This window comes from Protopterus annectens, chromosome 6.part0, assembly GCF_019279795.1.
Source record: "Protopterus annectens isolate FY-2018-M chromosome 6.part0, PAN1.0, whole genome shotgun sequence".
In the NCBI taxonomy this organism is placed as follows: Eukaryota; Metazoa; Chordata; order Ceratodontiformes; family Protopteridae; genus Protopterus; species Protopterus annectens.
Genome location: NC_056737.1, coordinates 816,523,111 through 816,537,380, shown reverse-complemented (window position 1 = coordinate 816,537,380; position 14,270 = coordinate 816,523,111). Strand labels below are relative to the sequence as shown.

General features: G+C 45.2%; 1 protein-coding gene across 1 annotated transcript in view; it reads left to right on the top strand.

Moving 5' to 3' along the window:
- The window catches only part of HIF1A (hypoxia inducible factor 1 subunit alpha), a 1,533,321-nt gene that overhangs the window by 1,264,136 nt on the left and 254,915 nt on the right, over nt 1–14,270 (top strand). Inside the window, exon 12 of the mRNA XM_044074492.1 lies at nt 8,646–9,067. Within this exon, the coding sequence (XP_043930427.1) occupies nt 8,646–9,067 (422 nt within the window). The remainder of the gene's footprint in view (nt 1–8,645; nt 9,068–14,270) is intronic.

Here is a 14,270-nt window from a genome sequence, read left to right as displayed (position 1 = left end):
TGCTTTTAATTCATTTTGGAATACAGCATCATCAAAGTTTTTCCTTTTTCTAAATGTTTTATATTTGGGCTGGTGAGGGTTTCCTGCTTATGTTTTATGATATAGGTTAGACAATGGTCGCCGAGGTCATCAGGGAGAGTACCAGCTGTGTACAGTTGGGGTTGGTTATTAACTAGGATCCAGTCTAGAATACTTTCCTTGTTGGTTGGTTTGTTTATCGTAATGGGAGAGGTTATGGTCTGTTTAAACCCAGATAAGTTTATATGAGTGAGGGTGGGGGGGGGGGGTTGGAGGAGCAGGGGTACCAGTCGGTGTTAAAATCATCAAGAAAAAGAAGTTATGCACCTACCATAACGCTACATGTTAGTTGTCTTCATCTCGCCTTCCTTCTTGCTGGTAGGGATCGGAGCCGATCCACTGCTCCGACTCTGCCATCTTCAATAGCTCGAGAGCTGTTTACTGGCTTGAGGCTACCCCTTATCCCACAATGCCTAGCGATAGCTACCCAGATCTCGTTTGAAATAGCTAACCCCAGACATTACATAATAATTCAGTCAAGAACCAGTTGACTATACCTGCCCTATTCTCTTAGGTCAAAAAAGGACAAGAGAACACACAGCCAATGAAACAGAACAGAAAACTCCTCTCGGTCCACTAGGACAGGGGGATGGAGGGTGGGACGCAAGAAGGAAGGCGAGATGAAGACAACCAACATGGAACGTTATGGTAGGTACATAACTTCTTTATGTTAAGTTGTCTATTTCGCCTTCATTCTTGCTGGTTGGGACAGCGTCCCTAGCACCTAACATCCTGGGTGGCTCAGTGGAACAGACTCTTCAGAACAGTGGAACCAAAGTCAACTCTGCTCCTGGAGAACATATCCAACTTGTAATGAGAAATAAAGGTATGAGCGTTTGCCCACGTGGCAGCTGCACAGATAGAATCTATGGGCAACCTAGACTGGAAGGCTACAGAGGTGGCCAAGGCCCTAGTAGAATGACCTTTCGGTTTAATAGGCAACTGTTGGTTCCTTAATCGATAAATGAAAGTAATAGTGTGCGACAACCATCTGGACAAGTTTACCTTGGAAACTGGGAGACCTTGTTTGCCCAAGGTGTGTGAGAGGAATAGTTGGTCCGATTTCCTTACTTCTTTAGTTCTGTGCAGGTAAAAGCGTAATTGCCTATGAACATCCAGTTGGTGTAGTTTGTATTCTGCCTTGTTGGTATGATTAGGGAAAAACACAGGAAGATCTACAGATTGGTTTAAGTTACTTTCTGAGCAGACTTTAGGGAGAAACGAGGGATTAGTTCTCAGAGCAACCCTGTCCTTATGAAAAACCAAGTAAGGAGGACGAACACATAGTGTCTGAAGTTCGGAGACACATCTAGCTGAAGTAATAGCTACCAGAAAGAGTGTCTTCCAAGATAGGAACTTGATAGAGCAAGAAGCTGCTGGTTCAAAAGGGGGCAGAATTAAGGAAGTTAGGACTAAATTAAGGTCCCAAGGAGGAGGGGGAATCTCTCACTGGAGGCCTAAGAAGAGTTGCCCCTCTCAAGAAAGATTTACATAGCTTATGAGACAATGTTAGAGTTCGAAAAACCAACTTGAAAGTTAGAAATGGCCACCATTTGTACCCTGATCGTAGACGCAGCGGACCCGGAATGAAACAGCAGAGCTAGGAATTCCAAGATTTCGTGGACTGTGGCTGAGAAGGGATCAACATTCCTAGTCTCTGCCCAACAAGAAAAACATTTCCATTTGCTAGCATAAGCTTTTCTTGTTGTAGACTTGTGAGAGGACACGATAATGTCACAGATTGCTGGGGAAATGCTGGGAAGCCCGGCTAAGGTTGGAAGTGGAGCAACCAAGCTGTGAGCTGGAGGGTTTTTAGGGATTGATGCAACCCGCCTGATTGGACCTAATTCCAGACCTCCTGGTTCATCAAAGTCCAGGGTTAATCGAGAAGGTAACGGTGCAGGAACAGAAACCATATCTGTCGAGGCCAGTTGGGAGCTATGAGGATCATTTTGCAACCCAACGATATTGCTTTCTGTATAAGTTTGGGTATCAGAGGGAGTGGAGGAAAGGCATAAAGAAGTCCCTGGGGCCAATCGTGGACTAGAGCGTCTCTGGTTGTGTGACCCGGAAGCGGGAGAAGAAGTTACTGCATTTGCTGTTGAAGGGGGTGGCAAAAAAATTGCAGCAAGGCTGTCCCCAATTTGCGAAAAACAAGATTCGCAATATCCTGATTCAGAGACCACTCGTGAGGCATCAGAAAAGCTCTGCTGAGCCTGTCTGCTATGATGTTGGATCTCCCAGGGATGTGCATCGCAATCAGAAAACGTTGGGAGGAAATCACCCACTGCCCAAGCCTGAATGCTTCTCAACATAGGGGGTCGGACCTGGTTCCGCCCTGCTTGTTGATGTGCCACACCACTTACATGTTGAAAGATGCCTTTTGCATGCGTCCGTGATCATGATCTCGTACGTCATGGGTAGCTCTTGGAAAGACCACTGCGTGAACAGAAGCCACTGAAGAATCCTCATATGAAAGCGCGCCAGTGGGATTAGGAGAACGGCTGCTGCCATGGAGCCCAGAGTTTGAAGGATGTACCTGACTTGGATCCTTTTGCTCTGTATCAGAACCTGTACCTGTTGACGAATTGCGGACACCCTTTCTGGTGGTAGCCTTGCAAACATATACCTTGTGTCTAAGTCTGCTGCTATACAAGTGATAGATTGGCAGGGCAACAAGGCAGATTTTTCGAAATTTAGTGTGATGCCGAGCTGTTAGCAGATTGAGATTGTGTAGTCCCATGTTTGTATGAGTTGATGCCTGGTGGTAGCAGTAAGGAGCCAGTCATCTAGATACGGAAACACCTGGAATCCTTGACTGCCCAGGTGAGCCGTGACCACTGCCATACATTTGAACACCCTGGGGGCTGTGGTGAGACCAAAGGGCAGAGCTCTGAACTGATAATGACTGGCCCCCAGCCGGAAGCAAAGATATCTTCTGGAGCTCCTGTCCATCTTTATATGGTAGTACACGTCCTGAAGATCTATAGAGCACATCCAATTGTCCTGACCCAGAAAGGGTAGAATGGACTGTAGCGTGACCATCCGAAACTTTGTTCTTTGTACAGACCTGTTTAGTCTGCTGAGATCCAGAATCGGTCTCCAGTCCCCTGTCTTTTTTGGTACTAAAAAGAACCTTGAGTAAGTTCCGGATCCGTGCTGGTCTGCTGGGACTTCCTGGATGGCTCATTTTCAATAGTTTTGAAACTTCTATTACTGCTTGCTCCCTCAGATTGGGTGGAACATCTGGGAGGGTTTTCCTTGACTGCAAGGGGGGTTGAAGGAAGGGGATTTTGTAACCTCCGGATATAACGGACCGTACCCATCTGTCTTGTGTTAAACTTCACCAGGCTTTTGGGTACAGTGAAAGTCTTCCCCCGACTGCCTCCAGAGATGAGCAGCCGGGTAACCCTTCAGGGATGCTGAAAGGGCTTATCAGAGAAGGATTCTTTGTTGCCCTGATTCTGCAGAACCCCTCTGCCACGAGGGCGGCGTCTATTATTATTGTTGTTTCCCCCTCCTCCTCTGGAGGAAAAATCACTACGTGTCAGGCAAGGCTCCCTGTGATTTACGAAACCACATCTTACCACTCTTCTGACCTTTGGGGTAGGGTCCAGAGGGAGTGGAAAAACAGACTCCCACGGTAGAGAAAGTCTTGCCTTCTTGCTCACACCTAGTCAAAGTGTCTTTTCACCTGTGGTCCAAAAAGAAATTAACCATCAAAGGAGTGTGGGTGAAGGACGCTCGAAAGGATTCCGCAAAGTTACACAGCCGCATCCAGGCATGCCTCCTAAGGGCTACCCCAGTACCAGCGGCTCTACTCGCCCAATTGGCTGCATAGGAAATGAGCCTCATGGAGGAGTTAACAGAATTAAGCGTCGCTAGCTAGGAAGCCACCTTAGCTTGTGCTCCCTCAGCTGTTGGATCTTGGAGGGTATCTCTGAGCTCTTTAAGGAGATCCCTTTGAAGGCGAGTAAAATGACACAAGTAGTTCAGTGACCTCATAGAGAAGGTCGCTGAAGTGAACATTCGCTTCCCATATATCTGTCCATCGTCCTAGACTCCTTGTTAGGGGGATGGACAGATGAAGAGGTCTCCGCTCTTTTTTTTGTGGCTGCTGCTACCACCATTAGCATCAACAGGGACACCTTTCGTAAGTAACTGTTTATCCTGGGGTGCTGTAATAAATTTACCAGGTCTCCTCAGAGTTGGTTCCACTGTATCCGGAGCTGACCAAACCTTTCGAGCCACCACTGTTGTAAGTGGATTGAAAGGCGGAGACACCCAGGAGGTGGAAGGTCAGGAACCGAAGGCATCCAGAAATACAGACTTATCCTCAGAAGGGGCTAGGGGATTCCAGTTCCCCCTCTACTTGAGCATCTCTAGGATGTCCGAAAAGGAGACATCCTCAGAGGGGGATCTCAGAGACCCCTCCGATTCATCTAAGTCTGTATCAGAAGTGACAGACTCGGGAGTCTATGTGCTTCCTCTTGCACTTCTTCCGAGAGGGCTCCTCTGATCAGGGGAGGCATCGGAAGAAGAGGAAACACCCAATGGGGTGTCCTGGAGCATCGGTTCCCTACGCTTGAGGCCTGGAGGAGGAGCAGAGGTTGGCACAGTCACTACAGGGGACAGAGCCGGTGGGGCTGATAGTGGAGCTGACTCAGTGGCCAGCACACTCCGTATGACATTGAAGGCATCCCTGCCACGATGCAGAGAAAGCTCCAGTTCTGAAGAAATAGGAATCTTCTTCCGCACCGAGGGAGATGGCTCCAAGGCCGATGTAGGAGCCAAGCTCACCTGCGCCGAAGCTCTGAGAGGGAGAACGGGGTCGGACGAGGGTCCGATGCCAGTCGCCCCCTTAGAGCCGAGGGAGCCCCGGCACCCAGATCCCTCAATGGACGGCACCGAGGGAATCGGAGCAGACGTCGGAACCGAAGGAGATAGTGTTATTGGAGCCAACGGTTCCACTACTCTAACCCCAACGAACTCCGGCTCCAAACTCATTGGAGTCGGAGGAGGAACAATGAGAGACGTGGACGGAGCAGATACCTGTTGAGGGCTGGACAACAACTTGGCTAGTATCTGCGACTTCAGCAACCTACCGACCACTCTCTCCACATCGTGACCAGACAGCCTAGAGGACCGAGAGGAGTGAGGATCGGTGACTGCGCTCGCTCTGAAGTAAAGGAGACGATGGAGCCGAGTGCACTGATTCAAGTGAGGGGGACCTTAGCCTCTTGCGGCTCCGCGACGGCTCCTAAGCCTCTGCTGGAGCCGATGGGGAGATTGTCTTGTCGGTGCCAACTGGAACCGACGTGGAAGGTAAACTCTGAACCGAAGATGGCTCTGAACTTGGAGCCGACGGCTTAGTGGGTTTAGAGGATTTCACAGGCTGTGAGCTCTTGGCCGGTGAATCCTGGGGTTTTAAGACACCCCTAAGGATAAGCTTATTCTTACGCTCCTGCAGGACTCTTGGACTAAAGGCATGGCAGATAAAACAAGAGTCCTGCAGGTGCACAGCGCCTAAACAATAGACGCAAGAAGTGTGCCCATTTGTCAGAGACAATTTCTGACAGCATGAGTCACACTTCTTGAACCCAGAAACCTTGGATTCCTTTGACATCCTTGAAAGTCAGGGAAAACAATTATAACAATAACAACCAGTAAAATACAGTCTACAAAAAACACACTACTATAAGAACTATAACTAAAGGTTTTTTTTTTTTTTTTTTTTTTTTTTTTTTAAGAGAATAGGAAAGCCTCTAACTTAAATGGCTAACCTGACAAGAGAGGTAGGGGGAGGGGTGGGGGAGAACTCTCTAAGTTTAATGAGTTCTACAAGAAAAAGAAGGGATACTACAAGCTAACTATCACAAAACAAGACTATCGTTAACAGTAAAATACTAGAAGGGTCGAAATCTAGTGAAGAAAGTTATACAAAAAACTTTATACAAGCCAGAGCCAGAAAAACGACACCTCGCAGCTGAAGCGGCAAACGAGATCTGGGTAGCAATCACTAGGCATTATGGGATAAGGGGTAGCCTCGAGCTGGTAAATAGCTCTCGAGCTATTGAAGATGGCCGAGTCGGAGCAGAGGATCGACTCCGATCCCTACCAGCAAGAACGAAGGCGAAATAGACAACTTAACATCTATGATTTCTTGGGGATAGGTAGTGGATAACCCATTAAAGGAGATCTTCTAGGGTATTTAGGTTTTTGCCTGGTGGAATGTATGCACAGACTATGTTTAAGTGCTTGTTTTGTATCCTTTTCCAAGGCCAGAAAAGGTTGATCAGTGGCTAAAACAACCCTTTCAAAATGGTCATCGGATTGTATCTCATTTGTTCATGCAACTGCTAACATACCTTTGCCACACAAAGTAAAGGCTCATTCAACCAGAACAGTTTCTACGTCTTCTGCTTTTCAAGCTAAATTGCCCCTTGATAACATTTGTGCTGCAGCCACTTGGTCTAAGCCTCATACTTTTATCACTCATTACAAAGTGGATAAGGCTTCCAGGGACAGGTCTTCTGGTTCTACAGTCCTGAAAAATATACTCTCGTGTGCCACCCAGGATTGAGGGTGCTAGGGACGCTAACCATCAGTGAGAATAAACAGCGAGATTTAACAACTTCACATAAAGAAGTTAACGTACTCACCATAATATTCCATGTGAGTTGTTTATCTCGCCTTTATTCTCACGTCCCTCCATCCCCCTCCTGGCTGATAGTTGACCTAGAGGCTAGTATCACCCTGGTTGTTCAATACTTCTTCCTTCTTGGGGAGTGCGCCCCTTATAGGGGTATATATACACTCAGCAAACAAGATCTTAGGTAATTCCAGCAGTGCATCATGGGATAAGAGGCTTGGTCTCGAGCTACTGGCAAACCTTGAGCTTTGCTATCGGCGGTGTCGGAGCAGAGGATCGGCTCCAAACCCATCAGTGAGAATAAAGGTGAGATAAACAACTCACATGGAACGTTATGGTGACTACATAACTTCTTTTTTTTCATATCCCAAGAATTGTGCAGTCTCAGACACCTGCCATCTCTGTCTGTGTAACTGACTAAATTGTGTTGAATAAACAGATGTTGACCAAAGGGGTATTCAGTTAAAATCAGTTCCCCCATATTTGCATACGGATATTTATACACATGCACATAGACACACGTGTGTGTGTGTGTGTGTGTGTGTGTGTGTGTATATCATATATGGATCAGTGTCATTTTGCCGAAAATCTATTTCACTGAAAATTTCTGACATAAGGTCCAAATCGCCGAAAATCCTTTTTGCTGAAAATAGTACTGACAATGTATCTGCCCTTGTCCCCCACTGTAGTGAGATCTCGGTGTAAATATTAAAGTGTAGGGGGTGGGGGGGGGCTTAGCCCCCCCCCCCCACCCAGTACAGTTTAATATTGTCCAGTATTGTTTTATATTGAGCAATCCCTATTAGATGGGCAAGTAGTTTATAACCAGAGTAGGTGGGGGGCTGTGCCCCCCATCCCCCCCCCCCCACACTAATATTCTCACTCCAAGATTGCACTACAGTGAGGGACAAGGGCAGACACACTGTCAGTACTTTTTTTCGGCAAAATGGATTTTCAGCGATTTGGACCCCATGTCAGATATTTTCGGTGAAATGTCATAGACCCATTTTTGTGTGTGTGTCAGCTTTCATTTCTAAACCAGGACTTTGCTGATGTAATCCTTAGAATTTTATCTATCCCTTTGGTGGGCTGACTTCCACCATTCCCTAGAAATACCATTGTTTTATCTGGCTACTTATAGTTAGAGATCATTGAGAAAATCAGATATTAATTCAAAAGCTTTTCTTCAGACAGTCTCACCAAGATTTGACTGAATCAGTTTTCTGTGCGACACAGCCCCCCTCACTTGTCATGCAGTGAAGAATCCCTGTACTGTTCTCTTAAATATTATAAGCTCTGAGCTCATTCCTAAAGGAAAAGGATGTGACATATTCAAAGAGTTGACAAGCTGAACTTGCTGAATTAGTAGTGAGGTCATCTTTGATAAGTTGTAAAAGTCCCAGGTAGCCTTAAGAGGCTGGTCCCTTTTAACCCAGATTCTGTTACCCTTTTCATTATAATGATAGGGATTTACAGAGAGAGTTCTGCCAGGAGGTGTTGACACTGGTTTGTGCCACAAGAGACTGGGTTCCATAAAAGTGTACAGACCGAGTCTGCTACAGAGTAAACAAGAAGTGTTCATAGTGGTAGGATCTACTTTCAGAATTCCACCCAGAAGAACTGAAAGAACAGGACTGCTTGTATTATCATTGCTTTTTCAGTTGCTAGATGTACTCCTCAAAAATCTGTGCTGGTGCATTGATGCACACCATTTTTTCATACATACATAAGCTTCTTGAAAGTTCTGCTGCCATAGCTAGCATAAGGATTTTCATTGAAAATATTTAGAAGTTTGCTATTTTCACTTTTTTTTTTTTTAATTTTTAAAAGATAAAAAGGTTGACAACAAAGCATGTTCTTACACATTTTTTGCTCTCTCTCTTTTTTTTTTTTTTTTTTTAAATCACACCTTCAGGTTGAAGGTTTGGACCTAGAGATGCTGGCTCCTTACATTTCAATGGATGATGACTACCAGTTACGCTCTTTTGATCAGCTTCCTCCTCTTGAAAGTGACTCTGTTGATGAAAATATGGCAGGCAGTGTAACCCCCGTATTTCAGCCAACTCTAGCACCTGCCTGTACCAATGAAGCAATTATGATGACACCAGAAATAAAATCCTATGTAAGCAAGTCAGTACCTGCATCTCCTCAGTCTCCCATCCGTGTAATAAGAGAAATAAGCAGTGCACCTACATCACCTTACAGTGCCAGCAGAAGTAGAACATCATCTCCAGTTAGAACAAATGCCCAGGGAAAGGGACCAACAGAGCACTTAGACCGATCACGCCCAGGAACTCCAGTCACTTCACCTGTACTACAGGTCATTTTCAGTCACAGGTATGGCTTATATAAATATATTTTTGTGTGTGCAGCTGGTCACAAAGATCTTTTTACGTCACTGATGCATTTTTTTACCCTTAGAAACAACGTGTCACAGGTGGCATACTTGATGGGAAAGCAGTAGAAATAAAGTAATTTCTGTTATAAACCAATATACATGCCATCTAGAATTAACTCCTAGCTGCTAAACATAGACTTGTAATAATGCTTACGAAGCTTTCACTAGAAGTCATCTGACATACTTGTCATCTACTACTGGTACTGTACTGTTTTTAGTCATGTTCGGATTATTTCTAAGGGTGTAGAAGGCCAAGCTGATCAAACAGTGAAGTAGGAGAGGGGCTGGATTATTTTATCTACTGAGGTATTTCCTGACAGCTTTACTAAGGGTTACCCTTTATTTACTAGCTCTAAGGGACAAACCGTTCTTAAGTATTGGGGATGATTTGTCAACCCGTGGGCCCAGCAGCATATCTGTTGATCCACTGCTAACTTTCTCAGAAGCCACAATATATTAATTCAGTTAAAAACATTTCTTGTATAGCTAAATTAACCCACTTGCAAGCAGCACAGAGGCCCATTAAGAATACTGTACATTTGCAAAAAAATTCAAGATTGGCTTACTTCCAGGGTTTTGGGCTGGTTTATTGGAATCATTTAATGGATGCCCCGTCTGCCAAGACATTGTTATTGTCAGGAAATAGCAGTGAAGCAGAAGATCTTTAGGTGCAAGTGCTTTTTTTTTTTTTTTTTTTGGCCACCAGCTGTTTGAAGCTGCCAGTCCAGGTGTAGGAACCCAGCTCTTTCCCGGCCAGCCTCATCTTCTTTAGGAGCCTTGCTCTTTAAATACGATGCAGGGAGTTTAGTGTTTATTTGTATTCTAGGCCATCCCACATAAGATTAAGCATTAGGGTTGGGCCCTTCACACTGTTTTGCGTCTGTGAATAATTCTTAACAGTAAACTATTTTTCATTACATTTGTTTTGGTTATGTTTGTTGATTCCATTACATATGCCGCATCATGTTTATCATATTATTAACTGGATTTATTGTTAAATTAGAGATTACAAAATGAACAGGATTCCTGCATCAGTATGTAATGAGAATCAGCACAGATCATGACAGGATATGAAAGGATATGAAAGCCATAGACAGTGTTAATGTAAAACCTTATCCATCTGTCTACTAGAACATTTTCTTTGCCCCCCCCCCTTTTTTTTGTGAGGCCAAAAAGTGTATCTTTGGGGGGTGGGGGAATGAAAGTTATGTATGTAAGCCCCCCCCCAGTTACCACAATCCTTCAGATTTCTGAGAGCCTCTTTAAGGTGGAGTATGCAACATAAAGATAATTATGTAATTTAAAAGCAAGCTCCAAAGGAGTACAAAATGTCAGGACCCCCCCCAAGCAGGGAAATGGTGTAACAATATAATACATAAAATTGCCAGTGCAGATGTGTTACTGTAAATATGTAGAGTTTATATTCGACTTGGGATCTGTGTCACCTCTAGGAAAGAGTTCAAAGCTTGTTCTGTTGGATGGTTTCTCATAGTGGGATCCACTGGACAACTGCTGCACCAAAAGCAAACTGCAACCTGGGCCTTGAATCAAAAATTTGAAACAGACACTCCAAAACACTAAGCACTGGGTCTGTTAATGGGTACAGTCTTCTTACATTATTCCAGATACAGAGAAAAATGGGTCCATTTCACTGTGAAATGTTTCCAGATTATGGAGGTAGAGTCAGACTTGCCAAAGTCAGAATGGGACTATTAGAATGACTTTGACTTTGCAAATCTTGACCTTCTGGAGAAATTGTGGGATAAAAGGAAACAGGAAGGACATATAGCATTCCCGGTGGCCACTTCTAGACAGGTGCATCTTTGGGGTGTCCACCTGTGGGTAGAATAAGAGTAAAGAAGTTGCTGCCACTAAAGCAGGATGGGGAAGTAAACAGGTTGAAGCAAGTCTTCCCTAATGACTTGACAGTCTCATGCTGTTTAGTGAATGAAGAGTCACTGGTCTAGCATTAAGAGACTCTGAGCCTTTTTACAAGAGAACTGATTTGACAAGGCATATGAGCAACAGCGAGTAGGTGATTGGAGGCAAAGGTCCATTCCAGTAGTCTCCTGTCCTCCCGACAAAGGGGAAAGGAGTATGTTGTCCTCCCCCAGCTTGTTTATGTAACCACACCCACAGGGTAAGAAGGATGGCCATAATTTCCAGAATGTTGATGTGCAGTTTAGCTTGTTGAGTAGACCATGATGTTCTTCATGTTTCACTGTTGCAGTCATCACCTGTGGGTTATCCCTGCTGTGGTAGCCATCGGACGGCCCGAATACCAGAGTCAATGTTTTTGTGCGCTGGCTACTGTCGCCTGTAGTCTGACATGAGGTAGTCAGTACTGTACAGCAAGGCAACTGACATCATTACATCAGTCTTTCTTGCTGTGGAGCCCATAGCAGAAGCAGTTTGCACGAGTACCAGTCAGTCACTACCAGAAGTCAAATTTCAGCAGAAAACGTCTAAAGCCAAGTACCCCGTTGGGGACCCTTTTGTCTTGCTCTAACCTATGTCCAAAAAAGTTAACAACCGTCTCACCTGGGGAAAGCAGATCCCACACAGACTTTCATTCTTACTGCATCACTTGTTTAGGCCCAGACCATGACCTCCCTCATTGCCGGTTCTGTGCTCTCTAATGCGAAAACTATTCACAGTAGAGCTCTATTTGTACACAATTATTTTTTGTATTCAGTCTTCGAATTCTGATATGGCGTACAGCAGCCACCAATCTGTCGACATTCTGAAAAAACAAAGATAGAGACAGGACACACAAGGCTAAGCCTTTCGATGACACTGCCGCCAACTAAGTCGTTGGTTCTCCGGAAATCAGTGAGGCGCTTTCGCAGCTCCTGATGTCAGACTTCATTTCTAGGTATGCCACCGAAATCCACTTAGTCTTCCGAGCCTTTGGCTGTCTTTTCCTTCAGTTGGTCTGGAGCTGCGACGTAGGCATCAGCTTCTGAGGAGGCCATTTGCACTACCGATTCTAGACAAAAAAACATCATCTCTTCAGACTACTTTCTCAAAGACCGACGGATTCTCTCAGGCCTATAAGCCAGGCCACTCCTAGGAAATCTGCTTTTAGCCACCATCTTGCTACTGCTCCCCCACCCCAAGCTCAAATGCTTAAAATGGCAAAGGATTTCATCTCCCTTAACCAAGGTAATCAGGGCCCCCCCACTCTTGAAAGGAAAAGGCACCCTTTTCCAGAAATTATGACAGACCAAGAATCTGAGGAATCTGATTATATTCTGCTTTTGAAGAACAACAGCCCTTAACTGTTTGAGGATTCAGATGCAGAGGAATCCCTCCCTTCTGCCTCCCCTCCAGAGGACCTTTCCTTCAGGGAAACCCTTCACTCCCTCAGGGAACATTTTCAGTGGGAATCTTAGGACTACCCACAGTCAAAGAAATGACTTGAGAGTTTATGGACCTGCCGCAGCACAGACCCCTGGCCATCCCACCTATTCTGAAAGTGATTAAGTTTTCCATAAATCCAGCTTAGCCCCTGATGCTCTGCCTCCTGCTCCAGCTAAATCTGACAGGTACTACACAGTACCGGATTCTCACAAATACCTGTACAGGAACCCTTCTGCAGACCCTGAGGTCATTACATAGGGACCTAAAGGAGCTAAGACTAGTTCTGCCAAGAATCCTTTTCCTTCTGACAAAGACGCCAGAGCTCTAGACAAATTGGGTAAGAAAGTACCTCTGCAATCTTAACTATCAGAGCACTCAGCTGTCTGTTCCATATGTTAAAATAACAACACACTTTGGAACAATTAAAACAGAAAATTGCAACCTCTCCTGACGGTGCCAACTCGAAAGAGCTGGCAGAATTATTACACTCTGCTTGTCAAGTGGCCAAGCACTCATTACAATGTGGGTATGATGCCCTAGAAGCCTCTAGCAGAGCAGCAGTGACAGGATCTGTTATTAGGAGACATGCATGGCTGAAGGAACAAACTCTCCCTGATCATGTCAAGTCTAAACTTATTGATGCACCCCTAAATAAGTAACGTCCGTTTGGGGAAAAAGCAGAAGAGGTATTTAAAAATATGGAAGACAAAGCAAAACCTATGCAAACATTAAAATATTTCTTTCAAGTTCAACCGCACAGATTCAGCATTAACTTCCCCTCTAAGCACTGGGCCTACCCTGCACGCAGCAGACAGGGCCAAGGTAAGCCCTGTAGGGACAGGACTTCCAGGGCCAGCAAAGAATGGACCACTTCCCACCTCTAAGGCAGGGAGTTCTAAGCCAAGCTTCTATGGCAAGCACTCACAATGACTCTCCCTCCCCCCTCTGCCCTCCCTTCACTCATCTAAAACGAGGAGGACAGCTCACCCTCTTCAAGGACAATTGGGTCTCTATACCCAAGGACCAATGGGTATTAAAAATAATTTCTCAGGGATACAGATTCACCTTCCGCAAACTTCCTATTCCAAGAGGGTACCCAGACCTCACCCCCAAACCAGTGGGCAAAGGCATTAAAATGGGTAAAAACACTAATATCCCAGGGGGCAGTAGAACCTGTCACTCCGGATCAAGCAGGAAAAGGTTTTCACTGACTATTCCTTGTTCCAAGAAAAGAGGGCACTTGGTACCTCATCCTGGATCTATCCAAAATGAACACCTCCTTGGTGATCCCCAGATTCAAAATACTAACCTTCCAGCAGCTCCTGCTTATGCTCACACAAAATTCCTGGCTGGTGACACTAGACCTAAAAGATGCCTACCTCCACATCAGGGAATCGTGCAGAAAATTCCTGCTCTTCAGAGCAGGCAGTCAGCACTTTCAGTTCTCTGCACTGCCCTTTGGCTTATCTACTGCTCCCAGAGTATTCACCAAAAACTATGCCCTGGATATAGCATTCTGCAGACAGAGAAATATACAGATTTATCCTTACCTGGACAACTGCCTCATTCAGGCGAACAACAAATTAAAGTTGCTCCAGGACCTTCCGTCAAGAAACTCCCAACTTCCCTCGGATTCACCATCAACGAGAAAAAAAAAAGCAAAACCCCACCAGGAAAATTGTTTTCCTGGGAGCTGTGCTAGATAGCACCCTAATGGCCTTCCTATCCCCAGAAAAGCAGAGCTTCCTGCCTCTGGCTTCCAGAAGTCACCTCACTGCG